At 36.7% G+C, this 24098-nt stretch overlaps 1 protein-coding gene across 3 annotated transcripts in view; it reads left to right on the forward strand.

Annotated features, from left to right (window-relative positions):
* The window catches only part of WASL (WASP like actin nucleation promoting factor), a 50028-nt gene extending 26703 nt beyond the window's left edge, over positions 1-23325 (forward strand). For 2 of the 3 annotated variants that reach the window (XM_021553500.3, XM_085569016.1), the window contains 10 exons: positions 115-201; positions 701-797; positions 5605-5628; positions 10466-10634; positions 13844-13886; positions 14267-14420; positions 15201-15218; positions 17421-17941; positions 19028-19136; positions 20550-23325. In XM_021553500.3, the coding sequence (XP_021409175.1) occupies positions 115-201; positions 701-797; positions 5605-5628; positions 10466-10634; positions 13844-13886; positions 14267-14420; positions 15201-15218; positions 17421-17941; positions 19028-19136; positions 20550-20611 (1284 nt within the window). In that variant the 3' untranslated portion in view covers positions 20612-23325. The remainder of the gene's footprint in view (positions 1-114; positions 202-700; positions 798-5604; positions 5629-10465; positions 10635-13843; positions 13887-14266; positions 14421-15200; positions 15219-17420; positions 17942-19027; positions 19137-20549) is intronic. The other variant, XM_021553501.3, reaches the window with a different exon arrangement.
* The last annotated feature ends 773 nt before the right edge of the window (positions 23326-24098 follow it).

Below are 24098 nucleotides of genomic sequence, written 5' to 3' on the forward strand. Positions count from 1 at the left end.
TGTTTAATGCTATTCTGTGTCCAATTCTTAATAGATTCTATTGTAAAAAGTTAAATTCTGCCATTTCATCTGAAGTTTTATAGTCTTCTTTTTTTTTTGTTTTCTTCTTTTCAGGATGGGAAATTATTGTGGGAGCAGGAGCTGTACAATAACTTTGTATATAATAGTCCTAGAGGATATTTTCATACCTTTGCTGGAGATGTGAGTCCCAATCTCTTTGAATACCTGTTTTAAAATGCCTTTGGTTTGAACAGTATTTTCTTTTAATGTAACTGAGGTTATTAATTAATTCTATGCATTATTGTAAAAGCTTATTTATTAAAGGAATTTTTGTGGTATTATATAGTACAGAAGCATAAAATGTGGTTCTTTATTTTAAACTTTCTTTAATGAAATTACATTTTGACTTGCAGTTTCATTAAAATGTATGACATATCATGTATTCTTAAAGCACAAATTTTCCTTTCCCCTCCCCTCTTTGATTTGAAGCTACAATATTTTGCTTATATCTGTAAGCCATGATCTTTAGACACTTGATTAGTAGACAGACATTCCTAAGATACAGTGTTTCACCAAGACTTGGTTCCTAATTTGCAGTGATCTTTTTCTTTTTACACCTTTAGAAAGGTGTAAGACAATATTTAAGAAAGTCTTTAAAACATTTTCTTAGTCATGGAGGGGAAATATTAATGTTTTTCAGACATGTCAAGTTGGTCTTAATTTTGCTAATGAAGAAGAAGCTAAACTATTCCGCAAAACAGTAACAGATTTACTTGGACGACGGCAGAGAAGATCTGGTAAATATTCAAATTAATCTTAAATTCAGGCTTGTTTATGTTATTCTGGGGGGGAGGCAGGAAATTACTGCTCTGTCTGAAAGCCACTGGAGGCATTGCTACCATATTTATATTTTTAAATAATTGTGCTTCTTTCTCTAGTGTGCAGAACTTAGTACTTTCCTGAAACAACTCACCTTGGTGTCCTGTTCTGTGAGTGTAAGCTGAGACCCCAAGGTTGTGGTTTGAAAATACAGGTTAAGGGAAACAAAAATTGTAAGCTGACATTAGGAAAACTAGAAATCTTCTAAGTTATTTTCATATTTGAATAAACCCTCTTTTAGCCCTGGGCTGTTTATAACTGATTTGTTAAATTCTGCTCAAGTGGGTTGTAACAAAAATTTTGCCATCTGGTATGTTCAGTAGTTCATGAATTTTTGGCATTGATCCAGCAGTTAATAGAGAAATATCTTTTATTCAGAACTAGTGATCTTAGCTCAGGCCAAGAACAGAAGACATAATGTGCCTATACTATCCTTAGGAGCACAGGACAGCCAGTGAAGCACAGCATGCTTTTTACCAGCTGCAGGATGCCTTGGGAATGTGGTTAGTGCTTTAAAAGCAGCTCAGGCTTCCTGCAGATCTCGTCTTGGTCAATTTCCAGGGAGCCCATAAAAAACTTCCCTGTCTTGACAGCCATATGTCCGTGAAGGATAAAGTGATACAGAATACAGGCTTGGAACAAGTAGATGTGTTCAGGCTTGCTGTAAGATGTAGGGTGGACTTGTGTGTGAGCTACAGGATGCGTTTTTGTAGTCCGTTCTGGAATCGCACTAGCAGTGCAGTGTAGGCTTCTGTAGAAGGAGGAAGCCTTCATCCTGGAGAGCTGCCCTTGCAAGTGCTCTTGCAAATGTGCATTATTATCTGTATGTATTCACTTGGATTTCACCAAGGCATGGTGGCTCAGAAGCAGAACACTTATTCTGGGAGCTTAAATTACTTTTATAAGATTCCCTCAGCTCAGAATAAGTTCATAAGGTTTCATGAGAAGTGTAATCATTAAGAAGTGGCAATTGTAAAGTTTCTCATGCTCACATTGCAAAAATAATTTTGCATTTACTGTTCCTGAAGTTTTCTCTGTTACATCTGAAGCGCAATGCTACAATGTACAATGATGTGGGGAGAAGCATTATTGGCCATAGCAAACTTTGAAAATAGTGGTTCAGTCAAACCTTTTGTTCACAGAGTTTTGCTTCCACATAGTGATTTTTTTTTTCCATAGGACCAGATTGTTTTTCCTGTTTACTCTCTGAACTAATACCTTTGTTTTTGTGCTAAAGCTCATGTTACTTTGTATATTGTTTTAACAAACAACTCCACCTCCCCAAACACTTGCAACTTCAAGACAGATCTTATTTAAAAAAGAAAATTAAATGAAAAACAAAAAATAACCCTCAAAACAAAACACTTCAGGTTTTTACTTAAGAGCTGCAAACCAAGAATTTAAAACAGTAACTAGATTCCTTAGTCAAGCCACCAGATGGAGTTCTGTGTTTGTCCTTGTGACTATTTAATCGTGCTTCTAAAATAACAAGCTTTGCACTGTTCAGATCAAAACTGATTTTCTGTTGGTGTTTGTTTTTATTTATTTATAAATGTTTATATGAAACATATTAATCTACATATATATTTTTATATATACACACAAATGATATGAGTTGTATATAATCTATAATATTTATACATCTTAATTTCTCGATCACAGAGGTAATAGTCTGGTAATTTTAATGCTTTTCTATTTTAACGTGATTTTTACTTTCATACCTTCCAAACTATGTTTCATTTCATAGCAGTGCCACTTGACATGCTTTAAGCTCAACTAAATACTCCATGTGATCATTTAGGTGCCTGTTATGCCATTCAGGGCTTGCTAGACTTCTCCAGGAGTCTTATGGAAAACTAATGCTGTTGAAAGGTAGCACTAACAGTAGTTGTAGCTCACAATGCTATGGCTTGGTGCTGAGGTTAGTACACAAAACACTGTCTGACAGCTAAGAGAAGACACAACAGTGTTCTGCTTTTCCTCACTCAGCATGAAATGCACTCCAATATACAGACAACCCCTGAGTAAGTGCATCTGGAGTTCCAGAGAGGTGAAAGCTTGACTCCAAACAGAATGTACAAAAACTTGCAAATGTACAAAATATCAAGTAGAGAATAGAATGAGGGACAAAAGTAGAGAAAGAGTTCTTGATCTGTTGTCTTAATCTTTGTAATAGTGCAGGGTTTCATCTAACTAAACTGTTTTGGGTTGGCCTTTTTGCTTTGGGGGTTTCGGATTTTGGTTTTGGGTTGTTTGTTTTTTAGTCAATTAAATTCTTAACCTTAGATTATAAAGAAATTGCCATAATTCATTAATTTGTCTGTAGATTTACTTAAATAATCTCTTCATTTAATTCTTAAACCAATCCAAATAGTTCCCCCAGTAAACAGGGTGAACACTGTGTCTCTTCGCAGTGCTTGTCACTGTAGTACACTCACTTCGGGCACATAGGTGCTATTAATTTTTTATTTTTATTATCTTGCCTCACAAATGTTAATGTGTGGCATTACACACAAGTGCCTTCTCCACATGCTGAGCACTCATCCCTAAAAGGGAAACAGACACTTGTTCTTAGCTGCAAGTGCTTCTTTCTGAAGTAGAAGGCTTCTTGACTAATTTTTATGTACTTCTTGTAGCTCATGGGTGGGAGTTCTGTTAACCTTCCATGAAAGTGCTTTTTTCCTTCACAAGCTTTTACCTCCTTAGCACCTTCGTAATGGACTTCATAAGTTTCAAGGTAGATACATCATATAGAGAAGGATTCTTTAATTTGCTTTGGTTTTTTTTCTTTCATCTGTGGTCACAGCTTTTGTTTTTGCTGCCTGGGTGACAAGGGCATCTCTAACCTGCTCGCTTGCCCTGGATTCAAGTCTTGGCAGAGATTTTCATTTCCAGGAATACTCATTGAAGGGAGATGTATTTTTTGTACATATGCAGCTGCTGATACTCATCTGTTTTAGATCAGCAGACATGTTCATCTTCAAAAACTGGAAAATCTGCCACTCTCGTCAGATCATCTGTACTTCAAGAGCAAAAGTTCATACTTTCTTGTCAGCAGTGGTAACTACAGAAAAACAGAGCTAGTCTCTATGGGCCACAAATTAATCTAGCCAGTAAAAATTACAGGTTTGGGTTGTTTCCCACTATTTTTTCCTCTTGAACTATTTATTATAATGAAATTTGTAGAGGACTCTCATGATTTGACTCAAGGCCACCTAACGCTTCCTATGAATGCTTCTTGCTTTTGCCATCTTCCCATCCTGTGGCAGATGACTTGCAGCAGTCCTGCAATCTCCCTTGCTGTCTCTGAGTTGATGGCTAGAACTGTGATTATGGTCCAAAGATTGAGTCGAGGGTTGATTTTTATTTTTTCTAAATTTATTTCTAGGGGACAGTACAAGATGTGGTTTCTTAAGCTGAATCTTGTAGGAAGAGAAAGCACGGTACTTAGTCAAAGAGCCATTTTTCTCACCTCAGACCTGGTACCTTATGCTGATGCACCCTTGCAGAGGTTCTCCACCTCTGTGCCTAAAACTAACTTGCTATGACCTAAAAATCAATTGTCTTTGAATGATTGTAGATGAAAAGGTGACTCTCAATGGGCTTTGGTCACCTTCCAATGTAGGTTTGATGATCTTGACATATTCCTTTATTCCTACCTGAAAATCAGCAGCCTTGCATACTTAGGATTGTATGTTTTGGGGGTTTTAAGTATCCGTATGATAAGGTCAACTCCATCTGTGGAGGTACCTTCTCCCTTCTTATCTTTCTGAGTCTGGAAAAATACAAGTTACCAGTTTTTCTGGGGCTTGCTGGAAAGTAAAATGCCTAATACAAATTCTTATTATACAACTCTTGGGAGTCCCTGTTAGACTACAGATACTCCAGATCCTTACAGAGCTGTGGCTTTTGTTGTAGTGAGATGATAAACCGTTTGCCTTTATGGGTACTGCTAAATCCAAATTTCTTAAGAGTGTGTGTATAGATACATAAATAGTGTAAATATGAACTGGGGGGTGGATAGGAATTAATACTAAGTGAGGGAAATCGCCTTTAAAGGGGAACTTATTATTACAGGCTGAGAATATTGAGATGTAAAACTTTACATTTTAAATCATCAAGCTTGATTCTTCATAGTCTCTGAAACACTTTGCTGCTGTGAATAGAATATCATATTAGTATCAAGGAGATTCTAGTTCTTTCCATATTGTTCTGTTACCTGTTGGATAAGACAGGTGAAGTGTCTTACCCTTGTGTGTCCTATTATATAGGCATAAAGCAAAAATTATTTAAATTTTAGGTTCTGTGAGGGAACAATACTCTATAAAAATGCTAATTACATTTCAGATAAAAATGAAAGAAGAGTTTCATTCAGTGGACATCAGAAAGCATAATTTTTAAAAAATCTTACTTAGGTTGTATTTAAAACAGATACTTTTTGAAAATTTCACTCCACTTTATAGTTGAAATGCCTGAAACCAAGTCAGTAGCTATTGCCTTATGCTCCTGCTCAGTTTGTACACTTGAAATCAGTGCTTATTATCTAAGATTGGAGGTTTTTTGTTCTGTAATAGTTTTTTTCAACTGAACAAGTAGACTTTAAGGATATTAATAGATTCCTAAGTTTAAGGTCAAGGTCATTGAAAACTTCATTAGACACTAAAATTTAGAATTAATTTTTCCTGTGATACCTATGATTAAATGGCTCTTTTTCTTTTTCAACAGAAAAAAGACGAGACCCACCAAATGGTAAGCTTTTTGCGTGAATCACTGCGTTTTATTTTTTCCTTCTGCTGTCATTTACTGTTTATGTATAGCTTTGTTTCAGATTTCTTCAGGATAGTCATGTAGTGACAACCAGTACACTGGAGGTTACAGTATTCTTTTTGTTTCTATTCTTTGGTATTTGTTGTGGCTTGAAAACTTTGTGCCTTAGCTGGCATTTGCAAAGAATGTTTCTGGAGCAGCATGTTTTGTTGCAAATAGGAGAGAGGGCCCTTCAGCTTAAACTGAGCAAACTTTGTAGTATGCACTTGTTGCTTGATCTTCAGAATATGCATGTATAGGATCACAGTACAAAGTTAGTCCATTTGTCTTAATGACAGGCATAATATTGATGGATTTAATAGAATATAATATTTTTATTTTGGTGTATCTGGCTAACGATGTAACATAGTCTTTTGTGTTTATGTCATATGTTTGTCGATATTAAACTCCTTTTGAATGAAGAATTATTTGTATCTCCTTGCCTCTCAGGAACATGTCTCACTAGCATGAAGGTACAGGTTCCTCAGGAGACCTTCATATTAAATTGATGGAAAGACTCAAACTATGTATCAGTCTGATACAGAACTTTTTTACCATCCATTCTAACATCATGAAAAAGCCACATCAATGAATATCAAGTTTGGTGGTTTTGATTTCTGAATTCACATTGAAGTTAAAAGGGGATTTCTCCTGTCGTATTTCTGTCAGTGATCCAGATCATATAGGTACATAGCATGTATCTGTGATTTTGATGCTTAAGCAAGGGTAGAGTCAATTGCTCTTCTGAAATCTGCTCATGGTTTGTGGTGGTAGCCTTAAAATTTGTTCTAGCCAAGTCATTCAAGCATTTCTCTGTAGGTCACCAAAATAGTTTATTCGTAACTAAGCCTGAATCATGGGAACAAATGATTCTTTTTATATACCCAGATAAAACCTCCCTCATATGGAATACTTCTCAAAAAATTGTATTTTTTCATGAACTTTAAGTTTTGAGGAAGTTCAGGCAATTACCAGTTTAGGTCAGGCATTTTTAGTATAGTTTAAACTTTGACTGGGCTGTTAAGTTTTGAAACACTCACAGTAATACCATGTGTCTTGCCAGCTTTTCTGAGCTTTCAAAAGGTTTTAACTGCTCTGCTTACCTAAACAGCACATCCCTGATAGCAATGCCTGCAGAGCAGATGGGAATTACAGCAGCAGTAGTGATCATGTAGTAACACTTCCCACAAAAAAAAATTAGCCTTTGTCTCTGTGATAACACAAACAATGTATTGGTCTAGTTTACTATCCTTGAATAGAGTAAGATTTAAGAAAACTAAGCCTGTGAAAACTTTTGTGCTTAAAATACTCTCCATAACTCATGCTGTAAGACCTTGGGAACAATATTTTTCTGAGAAAAATTCTCTCATGCTAAACTTGCAGTCACTATCCCTATGCTGAATTTATCTTGAGTGTTCTGTGGAAGACATAGCATTTATGCTCAGTGTTTCAGAGTTACAATCACTTCAGGTTATATAGAGGTTTCAGCATCTGTTGTTTAATAAACTGTTTCCTTGGGACACCCACATACTATTTCAAAACCTGTCAAAACCTTTTCTTTTCCTGATTTTATCAAATACTGTAATGCCTAGCTTCTCTGCTGGTGAGAAGTTTTCTGGCCATGTTCTCAGTAGTCACAGATAAAATGTGGTCAAGGCATGGATTATAGCCTCAGGGTGTTATACCCTACACAGACTTCACATTTCAGTATTTGGAATTAAGACTAGAACAGATACATACTATCAGCATGTAACTGGATGAAAAAAAAAAAAACATACCTATTGTAATAACTACTAGTTTTTATTTTACTCTTTATATACAGTTTCGTTTCAGAAATTCTGTTGGGGAGAAAAGATGAAACACCTGCTTTTTTTGTGCTTGGTATTAATGCATTATTAGCTCTAAAACCGAAAAATGAGAACAGTCACATTTCTGTACTCACATGACCCATAGCTGAAATACTGAGAGGAATTTTGTTTTACTGGGGCCTGTTAGTCTGGATTTTGTGCATACATTGAAGCTGCATGGAAAAAGCACTTGGTATTTTGTATGACATTTTCAATGATAGGGATTTAAGGTATTTTCTTTTTTAGAATTGCAGGATTAAACTCAAATTGGCATTTACAGTTATGTAAAATGTATTAGTCTGTAATTTCCTGGGATTTGTGTTCTGCTCATTTGTAATTGCTAGGTCTCTTTATGCAAATAAAGAAGAGTTATTGTGGTTGAACTGACCTCGCAGTTAAGTACTGGACGAAATGAGGATTTGTCAGAGCATTAGATTTTGCGGGGATCTTGAGGAACCATGTGGCAGAATTTTGTTTCGGCTGTTAGCTAGAACAGTTTGCATTTCTTGTAGGGCTGTCTGTAGTCTGGGACAGGTACCTAGAGAGGCTCTAAATAAAATACAGACTGGAATTAACATTTCAAAATGTTCTGTACAACTTTTTCTGGAGCCCCTTCTGAAGATGTCACAGATATTGATAACAGTGGATGTTTGAGGCCACTGTACTGTCAAGTGCTTCCTAACGATGAGCTCTATATGCCACTCTCATCTTCATTTATTGAGCTGTCTACACCTGCTGGGGAAAGTGCATGTGTAATGATGGGAAAAATTTTACTGGATATAAATATGGCAGTTCTAGAAGAGTACAATTCTTTCCAAGGTTCTTTTATCCCTCGTGGACATCTAAGGTCTAAACTAGACGGTAAGAAAAATTTTCATCCTTAATTAATTTTACTCTGACCTCTTGTATGAATATTATTGTCAAGGAATCAGGATATCAGTCGTTGATTTTAGCTCAGCTGAATTAAACTTCCGTTTGCAAATTGCTGCTGCTTTACATGCAACTGACCATGTTTGGTTAGTTCAGGATTTTATATACAGAAAGATGAACTTCAAAGACTACTAGAAATTGAGAGAAGAGTATCACCAACTCACTAGCATTGTAGAGGTAGCTGTTTCTTTTTTGAATGTCAATACAGCTATTGAAAAATATCAATATAATAGGTGAAAAACAGGCAGAATATAACAAAAAATGTAATAGGTCATTAAAGTGAAGATTAACTCATAGTGTTTTTTGTTTTGTACCAAGGAAATTATGACTAATTTTCAATTCATTCTGAGGATTTCACTGAACTTACTGTTAAGTTTAGAGTTGATAATATTTGATGATTAGTCAATTCAGTGCTAGTTTTAAGTTAAATTCTTTAACAATGCAAATTGTTTTGTGTAGTCTTAAGTGGTCAGTTTATGTTTTGTATTCTCAATGGACAGATGTCTAGGTCAAAACATTTCTAGATAAAAGCATTTCTGCTTAGCAGAAAACATTTCAGAATTTTTTTCATGCAATTTCACTGCAGTTTTTAATCTAAAAGACTCCTACAGGAGTGTTGGAGTTGCCGTATGTTTTAGATGAGTTTTGTCTAGCCCTGTGTCACATTTCTGGTTTTGTTTTTTGTCCTGGGCAGTACTAGCTGCCTCCCACTGAAGTGTTTAAATGCAAGCGTCAGCTATGTTACCTGTTGTATTGTCTACTTGTCCTCTCTGATTTTTAAATTGCACTGTGAACATAAGGCTTGTTGGTTCTTTCTGAATGCAGTTATGAAAAAATAGTGTCAAAACAAGGTTCAAATTTATCAAAGTCTAATTATACTTTTTTTATCATCTGCCCAGTAAGACTGTATCTTACTTCAGTTCATTTGTTAACTACTGGGTCCTAATTCACAGGGAAATAGGGAATGTTTTCAAACTATTTCTGGCCAAATTGCTTTTAAATGACCTGCTTAATCTCATTCTTCCAGAACTGAAATTACTTACCCTTTTTGTAGGTTACTTTAAAAATACACCTGTGTATATATGTATGTATACATAAGTACGTATATGATAAATGTATAAATTGCCTCCTAGTATTTAAGTACTGCTATCACTTGCTTATGTCAGGAATTATCTTTTGTCAAAGCTAAAAAACCTGTCTGGAATATGTGCTAAGTATGTTAGTTTGCTAGTATTACACAAGTCACATAATACTCAAATGTTTAAATATGCAGGAGTATAATTCAGATTCATTTTAAATGACTAACAATTCAGAATGATTTATAATTAAGAGCAAAGTTTGAGAATGTAAATGAAACACAAAAATTACAAATTGTATTTCTAGTGCTCTTTTTGCTGTCTCTGCAAGCTGTCTCTTATCTGGGACTTCACTGTTTTGAAAACCTGTCAAAGAGTAAGACATAAGAAATCCTGAATAGTTCCACAGATACTGTCCTATATTTGAAGACGCTAGTGTGTCCAGAGCAGCCTTCTGAAGCCATTGCGATGTTTAGGTTGTGTGTGTGATGGCAGAAAGCATTCCTACTTGGGGTTTATTAAATGACAGTTCTATCTCCTGAAAGATCAGTTTAGTAGGCTGCCCAGGTAATGGCCTCCTGGCTCTTTGGGTCTAACTATTTATGAAAGTCACATTTTTGATCTTACCTAGGGTTGTAGTTCTGTTGTATATTAATGTGTCTCATCATTCCATGTGTTCTGTGCCTATTGCAAAAAACAAGTTGTAGTTCAGAGAATATTCCTGTTTGCTCTGCTCTAGCAACTTTTCTTTTTTTTAATCAAATATCTAAGTTTATGCATCTGACATCCAGAACCCATCTGGATGCATGTGGAGCTACAGCTAGAGTTACGACTATTCTACAGGTCAAAAACAACTCCCAAAATTTGTGGATTGAATGTGGCATTGGTGAAACACAGTAGTAAAAATCCTGTATTTTACTTTCACAGGCCCAAATCTACCAATGGCAACTGTTGATATCAAAAACCCAGAAATTACAACTAACAGATTTTATACTCCACAAGTCAACAATATTCCATATACCAAAGAAAAGAAGAAAGGAAAACCTAAAAAGAGAAGATTGACAAAGGCAGACATTGGGACTCCATCTAATTTCCAGTAAGTATGTTCTTGAGTTTGGTTTTGGATGTGGTTGGGGTGGTGGGGAGGGATGTTGGCATTTTTGCTTTTCTGATTTATTTTTTTTTTGTGTCAGTTACACTTGAAAATGGCCAACTCTTGAATCTGTGTACCTGAACTAAGCAAATGCTAGCTGGAATCCTGTGGGGTTTAAAAGAAGGTTAGCTTATACACAGATGAGGATTTTCCTGTAGCTGTAAACAAAAAAAAAACTTGTTATTGAAAATCAGCTTAGAAAAACTTTAGCTGCATAGAGATGCCTTATTGAAGTTGTTAGCTCAGTGAAGACTCCTATTCAGCCTCAGTGGTCAACTCTTTAACACTGTGATTCCTATACCTGCATGTATTTTGCTGTGTGTTGTCATGAAATATACGTTTGGGTCCTGACTTGTCATAACTGTAGAAATTACTTGCCATGATTTCATCTTTGGCTTTCTTTCTGTTCACAAACTTCTGTTGTGTAGGCTAAGACCTGTATCTTGTGATGAAAGTACAGCATGCATCCTTCAGAAATTTTTCCTATTGTCATTTCTTATGTATCTTTAATCTTTTGGAGTAGTCATGATGTACCACTTTGAGCTTCACTTTCATGAAACTTGGTTTTGGTCACTTTACTCAATTAAGTGTTGCTTTCCTGAACATTAATTGTTGTAATAAACTTCTCTCTTTTAAAGTAAATGTACTTTATTTGCTGAAGCAACAGGAACTTAGATCTTGAGTTAGTTACAGGAGAGATCAGTTTCTGTGAAGCATGAGAAAATCAGTGTGATGTTTACATGCCAAATGAATATCTTATTCTTTTGAAGTGGTATGTTGCATCATTACACTGATGTATTTTCCCAGAATATAATTCCATTAAAGTAATGTTGCCATTACTAGATACAGTAACATTACCGCACAGTGTTTTGGGACAGTCCTCTGTGTAACGGATTGTGGATAGAACATAGATGATGTGGGCTAAAACGCTTCCCTAAACAGAGTCTGCTTAGAAAATTCAGGCTTCAACCCTGTTCTTATTGATCTGAGTATTAGTTAAGTGCTGCATCTGTTAGTGTCACTTGAACAGAAAAATACAGAAAAGAAGGAAGAGGAAAACAACAATGAAGAGCGCTTAGTAGCTGGTCACTGTTGTGACATACTGATAAAGACTTGAGCATATACGGACAAAATTTGCATTACCCTGTCAGACCTCTCTGTTTGGAACTTGTGGAAGAGGATGTGCACCAGCATAGATACAAAATTGCTCTGAGACTTTGTTTATGATGTCTATCATTGTCACTTAAAGAAGCTGAGAGTAAGGTGATAAAATATTTAATGGCATTCAAACAAAAGATATGTTCCAGTATCATATAATGTAACATCAAATTGTAAATGGTGAACCTTTACAAGAGAAGTCTGTTGAAAGTCCTTTTGGCTTGAGGTCTTTTTACGTTTCCTGTAGAGTGCAACAGCTATATGTCATCTTACTATGTACTGCTGATGTCATCATACTTTAACTGATGATTTTGTACAAACATATGGAAACTGGCATTTGGTATTGTTAGGCAAATAAGCCAGTAGGATAACTTGTATCACTTGTGCTATGATAATTGTAAAGATCAACAGGGTCACTGTTTAAGCCCGATCAAAGTTGCAATCAGTAGATAAAATTTTGAATGTCTTCTGTTAGACAGATTTGGAGTTTCAGTGTTTTGAGGGAAAAAAAGCAACAATCTGTACTCAAAAGGAATGTAACTTATTACTGTATGCATTCTTCTAAGTAGCATAAGACTTGGTGTTACCTGATAAGTATGTATTTGCATTGAAAAGATCTGAAAAATGTGTTATAGTCAGTGTGTACAAGTAATTTATCTTACTTTGAAGGGTGAAAAATAAAAAATAATGCTAAAACTATGTCATATAAAACTTCAGTGTCAATTAAGTGCACTAAATTAAGTTGTATTCTCACAGCCTCTTAAAAGAGCATCCCAAGTCTCACAGATGTGCACAAATATGTGGGTAAGATTATATTAGAGGCAAACTAATGTCGATTTGCATATGCCAGGTTAATACATTGTGGTCATCTGTGAGCTGTTAGGAAATGCATGTCTAATTTATGTGAAGCAAGCTGTATCTTAGTTTTCAGAATTCTGTAAACAAATCATCACATATTTTGGTAGTTAGTTAAAGGCATTTAAATAATTAGGGAAAACAGGGACTTCATTGGTTTTCTTTTTTTTTATGGCATAATTTCACTTTAAACCAAATTTTTTACTTTTCTTGCTTCTTAAAATAAGTAGCTAACTAGTCATAGTTATACCAAAACCAAAACTGATCATTGTACTTCAGTATTTTAATGAAGAAAACTTGTGCTGCTGATAAAAACAGACCCAAGAAAGACTACAAGATCCTTTGTGCAAGGCACTGTTTAACAGCAGCCAAACAATCTTAGTAATTTATCAAGTTTAGCCTGGACTGCATTGGCTACAAACAGCTGACCTGGTATTTTTTGTAACTCTGAGTTAAACTTCCTGAAAACTGTATCTGATTGCTTCTAGAAGTCATCGTATGTGAAAAGAATCACAAAACATGGAGTCCATGTCATAAAACATGGTGACATGATGGTTCTCTTTTCCATATCCAATAGCAGTATTTTGAAGTAGCTTGGAGGGGCACAAAACTCATTTGTGTTCTAACTGGCTCTATAGCATCACATAAAATAATATTTCAGCAGCCACATGAAATGGCTGCTAAAAGCTTAGGAAGATGACAGCTGAAAACAGTCCTGACTTTTCTTTGCCAGATGTGAATGGGAAAGGGTTGATACACACGATGGTGACTGGGAGGAAGAGGTTTTCCAGCTGCATGGCACTGAAAAATTTGGCAATAGCTCAAGGTCCAGTGGCTACGTAAAGGCTAAATTTTTCTGATCTCTGTGCAGTCCTTCCATCATTATCCATATGCACCACAGTGTGGCGTGAAGCCTTCATATCTTGCCACAGATTGTAACCTAAGGAAAGAAATTCTCCACTTGGTCTTCTGGGCCTGAGACAAAAAGTGGAAGTAAAGATGTTTTACTATTCCATTCTCTGGTGGAGCACTGAGGAATAAATTACTTAGAAGCTGATATCTGTTTATCTTGGTGTCCTCTTATTTTACTTAACAAGATCCTTTTTATGCTGATTAAATTGACTTTTCTGCTTTTTTAGACACATTGGACATGTTGGTTGGGATCCAAACACAGGTTTTGATGTAAGTAATTTAATAAGTTGCTGAAGACAATAATTTAATCTTTAGAGACTTTTTGCATGAAAGATTTGCATTAAAGAACAAGTTAACTGTATGATTAAATAGTTATAAATTGGGATTTTATGATGTGATGCAAACAGTTGGAGTAGAAGGAAAGCAGGGGAGACTGAGGGGCTGGGGGGGGAATGTTCAAAACCATCAATTTTTCATGCAGGGTACTTACTTCTCCTAAAGTTATACTTTCCGACTCTGAGGCATGTATGTCACCTTGCTGTTCATTTTAACTATATGATTTGTGGATATTTTTTTCCCCTAATACAAATGATGTTTTAAAAATATCTCCACATTCCAAGCTACTTAAAACTAATGTATCTGACTTGCAGGTGAACAACTTAGACCCAGAACTGAAAAATCTATTTGACCTATGTGGAATTTCAGAGGCTCAACTAAAAGACAAAGAAACTTCAAAGGTCATATATGATTTCATTGAAAAAACAGGAGGCGTGGAAGCTGTTAAAAATGAACTGCGCAGACAAGGTGGGATTCCTTTTATTTCCATGTAAAAATTAGCAGGGTATTTTTTGCCTTAGGGATTAGAGTAGAAACTGTTGGTGGTGAGCAGTTTTTTATTCTCTTTTCTGGGCTTCATGTCACTGCAGTTGCACAGGATCATGTTTCCATACACTTATGTAAAAATGTTCAGGCATGACCCATGAGAGTACTTGTCCCTGAGGAATAAGGATATTTATGCCAATTAAGTAATTTCCAGTAGCACTTAGTCTGAATGCAAAACTGCACAGTTTGATACAGTCTTTTCAGACTCTGTACGTTAATATTTATTTATAATCTTAATTTTCTAAATAAATGAAAATATTGGAAGACATAATGCTGAAGTGGTAGTAGATGGCTAGCAGGTGTATATGCTGCCTGCTTACACTAGCAACACTCTGTTGGGAGCCTTGGAACAGCTACACACCTGCAATGTTTATATTTTTTAAAGTTAGGGTTTTTTCTAATTTGAAATTAAAAATAGTAATTTTATGCATGCTTCTGCTGGGAAAAAGTTGCTGGGAAATAAGCTGCTGCCTGTGTAACCTTTAAATGTGACCTCAGCTGATGCATTATCTAGTGGAAGATAGCAAGCCAGTTTAAAATTACACTGTCAGTGTCAAACTTTAAAAAATTTACTTAGAGCTCTTCTCAAGAGAAAAATTATCTAAGGTGAAATTATAGTGGTTTGAAAGCAGTTAATGAGTTGTTCAGCTACTGAAGAGATACAAAATCAGGGTACAGTGACTTGTTACATTTATTTCTTAGGTCCCCCTCCATGGAGCGGTATGTACTTGAGCTGGCATCTAAGCATATGCTTCAAAGTATTCATGCTGTTGTGTGATTTCTTTCCTAGATGGTACCACCTGTTTGAATGCAATATTTAAAATTATGTTTGAACTTCTTAGTTAAATTGCAAACAAAATTCCCAATTATGAATTGTTTTCTCAGTAAGAAATCTGTCCGCTTCTCTATAGAATCTTAATTCTGTTTAAATGTTTACAAGGTTGTTGATCCCATATTGCTAACTTTAAAACTAGATTGAGGAGACTTGCCTTGGAGTCTTATGACTAGCCTAAAATATTGTAAAAATGCCTATTTTTCTATTTTGTATGTGTTAACTTCACATTATGGCCATTTGCATGTATGCAATTAAAAGAAAAACTGCCTCATCTCTAATATGCATGATGATAATCTACCTCTGTGCCTTTCTGTAGAGGTAGATAAAATATTTCAGTGTGTTTATCCACAATTGCGTTATTTGATGTATGGGCTTGACTGATGTTTGAAGTGTTCTTTTTCAACTGAAATACATTTTTCTGTGTTTATTGCAAGAATTTCTGTGCTTACGTATTCACCCTGCTATCATGCTGACTCTAGAGAGTTGCAGAAAAGCCATTCTGCTGAGATGGAAATTATTTTCCTATTTTCCCTGCTCTTTCCCTAGTTTTGGTACAGGTGGTTATTTTTTCAGTGACAGTACCATCTATAGATTATTATACTAATTTTATTGTTAATATCAGTCTACAGATTAGTGTACATTTACTAAAAAACATAAGATTTTGTTGCTTTGCTTGTACCATCTGTTTGAGGGGGAAGGAAGAGAGGATAAGTTAATAGCACTCTCTCCTTGCTGTTCCTCTGTCAATTCACTACAGCTGAGTGCAGACAGGCAGAATGCTGTTCCCACAGATTGGCTGTGGCATATCTCTCTAGTTACAGTGCGAATAAACCGTTTCCCCAGAGGAAACGCTAAGCCTGTTGTTGGAAATGCAGAGTGCGCGCAGACTCCGGGCCGTGGGTGCGCCATTGCCCCTCGGGAGCGCAGGCACCGTCTGTAGCGCCTGGTGCGTTGTTACCCTGCGTAACAGCGCCCTCCAGCGGCCCTGCGCGGAACTACAGCCAGACCGTGTCTCCTGCAAAATACTTGGCATTTCAGATGCAGTTCTCTCTGTGTAGTTCTTGTGAAGGGGTAGGAAAAAAACAGCAGCTCGTGGAACTTAAGAACATAATACATGCTTTTAAGAATTTTATCTTTTTCTAAAGATGAGCAGGGAAGGAGGCATTGAGGTACTAGTGACTCCTGCTTCCCCAAAATCCCATTTTTGAGGATGTTCCCTTCTTTATGCCAGTGCAGCCAGTCTGCTTTCTTTGCCAGTAACATGAAGGAGATAATAAAGAAGTATCTTCTTAAGTCTAATACCCTTTTTATTATAAAGGCATGTGAAATCAACCATGAATTTTCTTAGTTATATGATGGCACCAGGATTATTAAATAGTTATGTGTAGCAACCACACAACCTAAAGTACCGTGAGCCATTAGATGCTTAATGGAAAAGGAAATGAAACAGTGCTACTTAAAATGCCATTAGTAGATCAAGTGCATTTCAAGGCCACTTCACAGATAAATGATCCTATGTGTAGCCCTAAAGTTGGTTCCTTTAGACAGACCCTTCCATAAAAATACTGTTAGAAGTAATTTTCAGTAAGAGAGACTAAGGGTCAGTTTATGCTGCATTATAATGCATTGGGGGGGGGGGGTGTGTTACTAGAGGATACTGCTTTAAAAAATGCTTGTTTCTGTAATTACTTAATGAAATAATGGGATAGATTAGAAAGCGGAAATTTTGTATTTCACTTCAAGTGTATTTTCTGAAGAGTTTTTCTCTTTTGTTCTGTCCTAGCTCAACAAAATTGTACAGGATTCTTCTGAACTTTAATCAGTCATTCTGAGTCCTGCACCTGCTTCCTGTGGTGGTTGACTCTTTTACAAAATACAGAACTGACATGGGCTATGTTTAGCTTGGTTTGCCCTATAGGCATAGCTTATATCCAGCTGTATCCATTTTAATCCAGAATTGGCGAAATTTGCACAGGCACAGAGATCCTTGCAAAAGGCAAGGCACAGCCTGCGTTCTTTTTCTGGTCTCTGAAGGATTTAGGGTTATTGAGTAGCACGTAATTGAAAGTTGTTTTGTTTCATTTCAGCTCCACCTCCGCCACCACCGTGCAGAGGAGGACCCCCTCCCCCTCCACCTCCCCCTCCCCATAGCTCGGGCCCTCCTCCTCCCCCTGCTCGGGGCCGAGGGGCACCACCTCCACCTCCTTCCAGGGCTCCCACAGCAGCACCTCCACCCCCACCTCCCTCCAGACCTGGTGCAGCTGTGCCCCCGCCTCCTCCCAACCGGATGTATCCTCCCCCACCACCAGTGCATTCCTCATCTGCACCATCCGGCCCTCCTCCGCCCCCGCCGCCACCAGCCACTTGCTCATCTGTTCCTCCGCCCCCTCCACCTCCTCCGCCCCCTCCTGGTCCTCCTCCACCGCCAGGCCTTCCTTCAGAGGTTGATCACCAGCCTCCGGTTCCTGCGGGAAACAAAGCAGCGCTCTTGGATCAAATCAGAGAAGGAGCTCAGTTAAAGAAGGTAGAACAGAACAGTCGACCAGTGTCCTGCTCAGGAAGAGATGCACTGCTAGACCAGATACGACAGGGTATACAGTTGAAATCTGTGAGTAAAAGCTGCTTCTCATCCGGGTCCCCTTGGGACTTGCAAATGCAGTGTGAGCAGTAAAATGTGGCTCTGCTTTGGGGGCTGGAGTGTAAGTTTTAGAGTTTCTGAAGCAATGACTAAAAAGTAGTAGCACTAAGGAAATGCAAAGAACACATATTTGCTACAGATGAGTTTTGTTGCATGAAATTACCCTTTCAAACTCATTTCTCACTTTTGAGTAAAATCTATAAATCCTACAATGAAGATGCCATAGTATCTGGCTGTACAGAATTTTTGCAAGGATTATGAAAGATTGCTGCTTTTTTGACTATTCAGTTAAATAATCTAAACTGCAGGGTATCAGTTTAAGAGTAATGGTAGTGGAAGGCAAACACTACATTTATTTGTTTATTTTCATCTTAAAATGGACCTGTGTTCTGCAAATATTGAGGCAAGGCCTGTAAGAAGGTGGCTGCCTGTGTTTTGACGAGTGCTGCCCACAAGAGATGCCATAGCTGTCCCTGCTGCTGAACAGGCTATTGCTGTTTCTTACTGATGCCACTGATTATCTTAAAAATAATTTCTTAAAAACTACTTTGCCTGTTGATACTTATTTTTTGCCAATCCTCTGCACTTGAGGCTTCTGCTGTAAAAAGTGTAAGGGTGTGTTCATATTATTTGCCATTAGAGGTAGGCGTTATCAAAGTTAATTATTTCAGAAGGGATTACCAGCCCAAAGCAGATTGAGTTTACAAACCCAAACAATGAAAAATATTTTGTGATGTATTCCAAAGATAAATAATGATTATAAAGCCACACAAGTCATGCCTGTACAGTCATATTAAGAAGCTTTCTTTTAGTTGAGTGCTCACTTCATCAGAGCTGAAATATTTAAACTTGTGTATGGCTAACTACAGTTCTTTTATATGGTTAAAAAGTTGACTTCTTTTACTAAAGATTTTGCAGTTTGAGTTAAAGGACCAAGCTGTTCCATACTTTCTTCTGGTGGAAAATAAACTCATTAATTGTACAAGGAAGTTTGTCTCAAAATACAGAGGTTCTGTTTTGCTAATTGCATCTCTCTATTGTAACCCTTTTTCCAAGGTATCTGATGGTCAGGAGAGTGCACCACCTACACCTGCACCCACCTCAGGGATTGTGGGTGCTTTAATGGAAGTTATGCAGAAAAGGAGCAAAGCCATTCATTCTTCAGGTGTGTCTGATGAAATTTTTCTGACCTCACAGTGTCAGGTTTTCAAAAGTTAACACTTCAGTTTATCATAAAATGTGCTGGAGAAAAGCCTAGATTCCAGCAAATAGTGCAGGGCAGACTGCTCTCGCAGCAGTGCCCTGGTGATGGGGTGAATGGTTCCTTCATGCTCCTTTGAATTACTGGTGTCTAGCAATTCACAGTAATCTCAGCCAAGTTACTAAGCAAGGTTCATATCCTTAGAAAAGCTTTTTTGTTGTTGTTGTTGCAACTGACTTATTTTTGTTTACTAGCTGTCTAGTTAAATAAGTGGTAAAAATATTTTGGAAGAAAGTTTTCAAGGCTTTCTGTTTGTTCATGCTAAATCTCTTGTCATTATTCAGCTCCTGCACTGTCAGTTCTGGTGGGCTTTGGCTGCCACCTCCTGGATAAGGAGCAGTGTTACTTGACTAGATGTCTACCATGACTGCTTCAACTTTTCATGCTTAAGTGCTGGGAAAAATTAGGGCTGCAAGAGGATTTACATTTCTCAAATGCCAGCTTGTAATAAATGTAGTTCAGTAGCTGCAGTGCAGCTGTTTGGGTACATCTGCTCTACTTAGGTTTGATACATTTCCAGAACTTGCCTTGATATCCGAACTGGATATGCAGTCTACAGAGCATCTGACGAAGTGCAGTACGGTTTGTTGATATGCTGCCCTATGTGGTAATTGCCAATTTTGGTACTTAAATTAAATACCTGAAGGGAGCTAAATGCTCCCTTACAGTTTTATCCTATGGGAAGGAAATACTCTTGTCCAACAGATAAGTAGTTTAATTTTATCAGGGTACATTTTTAATGTATGATGCATATAAAAAAAGCGTAAGGCTGAATAAAGTCAACAAGCATTGAGTTTGAAGTTGATGTTCATTACACAGCTTTGAATATTCCAGTATCCACAATGGTCTTTAGCTCACCAGACCTTTTTTGGAGAGCTGTTTTTTTACTGCTTGTAAAGTAAGCAAATTCTATTATGTAACAAACCTGGGGAAGCAGTTCTTACATTTCAGAAATTAATCTGTTCCTGAAGTTTAACATCCAGTCCAGATGGCAAGCTGGCAACTTGCACATTCTTTAAGAAACAGTAATAAATAGTAATTGTTAAATGAGAAATTCTGATTCTTTTTCTCTAGAACAAAACACATTTTTCCTTTGAGAAGAAAAGAGTAAAGAAACAAATTAGATTTAACTTCCAGCTAGTAACTATCTAAACTGGATGTCATGTTTAGCAGTCTTAAAATAGAATATTACTGAATGTATTGTCATGACGACCTTGAACTGATTGTTCTCTTTTCAGAAAATTGTGATAGAAATTAGTAATACTTTTATCATGTTAATTCTGTGCATGCAAGTGACTTGCTTTTCCTATCTTACAGATGAAGATGAGGATGAAGATGATGAAGAAGACTTTGAGGATGATGATGAATGGGATGATTGATCATATATTATTATATATATATTTTTTAAGGTGAATGATATACTAAACACTGCTTTCTGTCTATGGATTCTGTAAAATTATCATGTAAATGTTCTACCAATTTGCTGTATATTTTTGTTGCCTTTTGCTTTTTTATTAATCTGTGCAATACCTCATTTAATCTGTAAAGGTTTGTCATAATCCTCTACGAAGCTACTCCCTGTTAATGTGTGCAAGTTTACACCTGGATGATCATGTACATGTGAATACTTTCCATTCCATCAATAAGGGAGCTTAAATATAATATGTGAGACTGACAAAAACCTTAATGTAATTTAGTTATAATGCAAGAAGGAAAACACTATTTTCATACCCTACTTTTTCTGTATCTAAATTTTCTTATTAAAGCCTAGTATAGCACTATGTTCTTTAAGTGATGCAGCTCTTAGTTTATTTAGCCCCTTGATTTCAAATGAAATGTTATATGAATGTTGAGGCTGGTCTGTACTATTGCATGGTTTCAAATACATCAAAACATTGCAGTTCAAATCTTAGCAATATGCTTTACATAACACAAAAGCACTGCAGAAATGCACAGCTAGTTGTGAAAATTACCTTGCCCTGACTATAGTACTGACTGCTATTGAACAGCAGTAGTAATTAAATTCTTCACTGGGGGACCCCTATCTGAAGTTAAACAGAATTGTCATAGTCTGAATTGTCATAGTGGTAGAGGCAACTTTGATGCAAACAAGTTCAACTTTGGTTGGTTGGTTTTGGTTTGGGGTTTTGGGGAGGATTTATGGGAGATTTTTGGGGGGTTGGGTTTTGTCAGTTGGGATTTTTTTTTTCTTCCCTGCTCTTACTTTCAAAATGAAGATGTCTAAATTACTGGGGGCTGTACTGGAGGCTGGCAATTGCTACAGTTTGATCTATTTTTTAAATCGGGTTTTTGTGGTTTTTAAGCTGAAGGGCTGCATTTAAGGCTTGCTTCAATAGCATTTAATTACTTTTTTAAATTTGTAGGACATTGGTGTACTAATAAATACAAGTGGTATTACTTTGCAGTCTTTGCTTTATGGTACACAGCAGATGCTGAAACACCAATCCTACATCCTGTAGGTTGGAAAGTCATTAACTCAGAATTATACACTATGGATAAGTACTGAACTTTATGGCAGTATTTTGTCTTCATATGTTGGCTTTAAGACCAAGGGTTGTGATGAAGATCAAGAACCTGATTCACAAGAATAGTATTTGAATAAGTGGACAGAAAGCGGGGTTTTCATTTCACAGCTTGCACATTTATGTACATTGTACTTTGTAGTGCAGTAAACATTGGCACATCTGCCTATTATGAAATCCTAATCTATGCTAAGTGGGTATTTAATATCTGCAGCATTAATTACTGTACTTACTGTAATTTTCAGGTAGAAAATATTTTTTAAAACCACATTATCTGACACAGAATGTTTAGTTAAGTCAGTTACATTTGAAGCGTACTTAATACATAGTGTCCTGGGTCTTTGACTGTAGTCAGGGTAACAAACAAAATTAAGTTATCAGAAAAGTATTGACTGAAACCCAGTGTTGACCTGATCTTGACAGGCTGGACCTGCATGATACGGCTTGGATTTCTAACCCGGTTGTAACCTAGTCTTTAGCAAATTAATTTAGTCGTAGGAGGAGAAAAGAAAGTTGCTGACAAGTAGTGGGAGAGGTAAGGTTGTAGTTAAATTATTCAGAGGATGCTAACTTCCTTCCAAGAATAATTTAAGCACATAACTTGAGGAAGAAAAATTGCCAAGTGGTCTCACTTTCTTGCAGTAACTTTCTCATTGGCCTCTACTGCTGGAAACACTTCCTGCTAGCTTTGCTGCTGTAATGGCTTGAGCTTTGGATCAAGTGCAAATGCAGCCTGGTGTAGCTAATGGCAGTGGAGTTAGCAACTTGTGTATAAGGAGAATATTTGTATGGCTTTCATATAACTTCAGCACTGCACTCTTACTTTTATTGCATATAGGGCATATTAAAATTAAGCAGATGAGGCCTAGAGGTTTTCCTAACATGCTACTTATTGGATATGTTTAGCTGTTATGTTCCCAGAATTGGAATTTCTGTAATATAGTTAATAATTAAGCATCACAGTTCATTAATCAAATTTCTACTCTGGATTTTGGGAGCTACGAAGTTGCATTATTGAATAAAACTTTGATTTGTAGATACTGGCCAAAGAAAGTTTTTGGGTTTTCTATTTCTTCATATAAAAAGTATACACACACCTGTGGTGTCCAGGTTAATATATTTACTTTGAAGTAGTGTTCGTTCATGATAAATTTCAGGCATACAGACTGTGATGGCAGTTAAATTAGTCATAGCTGCATGCTTCAGCACTCTGCCACTTGCACTCCAAGCAGAAGACAGCATTTCATGATACTGGTGCATTGTTGCTAAACATTGTAATGAAGGCCTCTTATATATTCTGGTTAATTGACTGTCCAGATAGCCTTAGCAATTAACAAACTAGCATGAGGCTCTTGTATCTCAACACTCTATGTGCATAGACAATATCAGCTAGCCACTTGTACGTATGGAATCCGTAAGAACTTCTCAATCATTCAGTTTTCCATTATCAAACTGAAATTTTTAGTATGTGAATTTTGAAATGTACAGTGAATAGGATGTTGCACTGGTGGCAATTCATCATGAAGCATAATAAAATTAATTTGACCCAACTAGCGTAAAACTGTGTGGTTTTTAAGTGCTGATTGCGGCACAGGTTTAAAAATATATCTCTAAAGTGTGATTACACACTTTAAAAGTGACTTTGGCCACCTGGCCAAGTTCACAAAGCAGTAAATATCCACTGTCAAATCGCAGTAGTTTCATGTCTCTGGAAAGTTGGATTGTGCTGTTGAGTAAACACAATGAGTAAGAATGTGACACCTTGTCCTCCTGGCAGATCTCACTGCTGCTAAGCAGCCTCCTTGGAAACAGCTACCGCTGCAGGCAAGTGCAATAAACCAGCAACATTTCAAGGTCAAACAAACATGGGATCATTAATAAACATTCTATAACAAGTTCTAAATAATTAATTCTTGTCAGTGAATGCTCTGTGTTAACCTGGATTATGCAAATGTAAATCTTTGTCCTGCAAAGAGGAGTTCAGGATACTTCAGAAGTTTGCTTCTCTCTCCTAAAGCATCTGAAGAGTCCAGCATTTCAAACTGTTACCTGGTGTACGCTTTGTTTTGGGGTTTACTGTTTATCTGATTTCTCAGCCTTAAGGCCGGGGCAAAGTTGGAATTGTTAGTTGCAAGGTGAGCTGAGGTATATAATCCTTTCCACTTCATAAGCAAGAAGGTTAAAATATGCTTTTGGAAGGAGGCTTTTTTTATTTGACAGTGGTTACCTTCCCAGTTAAGACTCTTGTAAGGAGGAAAAGGGAGGAAAGATCCTATTGCTTTTAAGACTGTTAGCAGTCCACTGCAACAGCCTTTATCTAATC

This window comes from Lonchura striata, chromosome 1A (assembly GCF_050655825.1).
Source record: "Lonchura striata isolate lonStrDom1 chromosome 1A, ASM5065582v1, whole genome shotgun sequence".
In the NCBI taxonomy this organism is placed as follows: domain Eukaryota; kingdom Metazoa; phylum Chordata; class Aves; order Passeriformes; family Estrildidae; genus Lonchura; species Lonchura striata.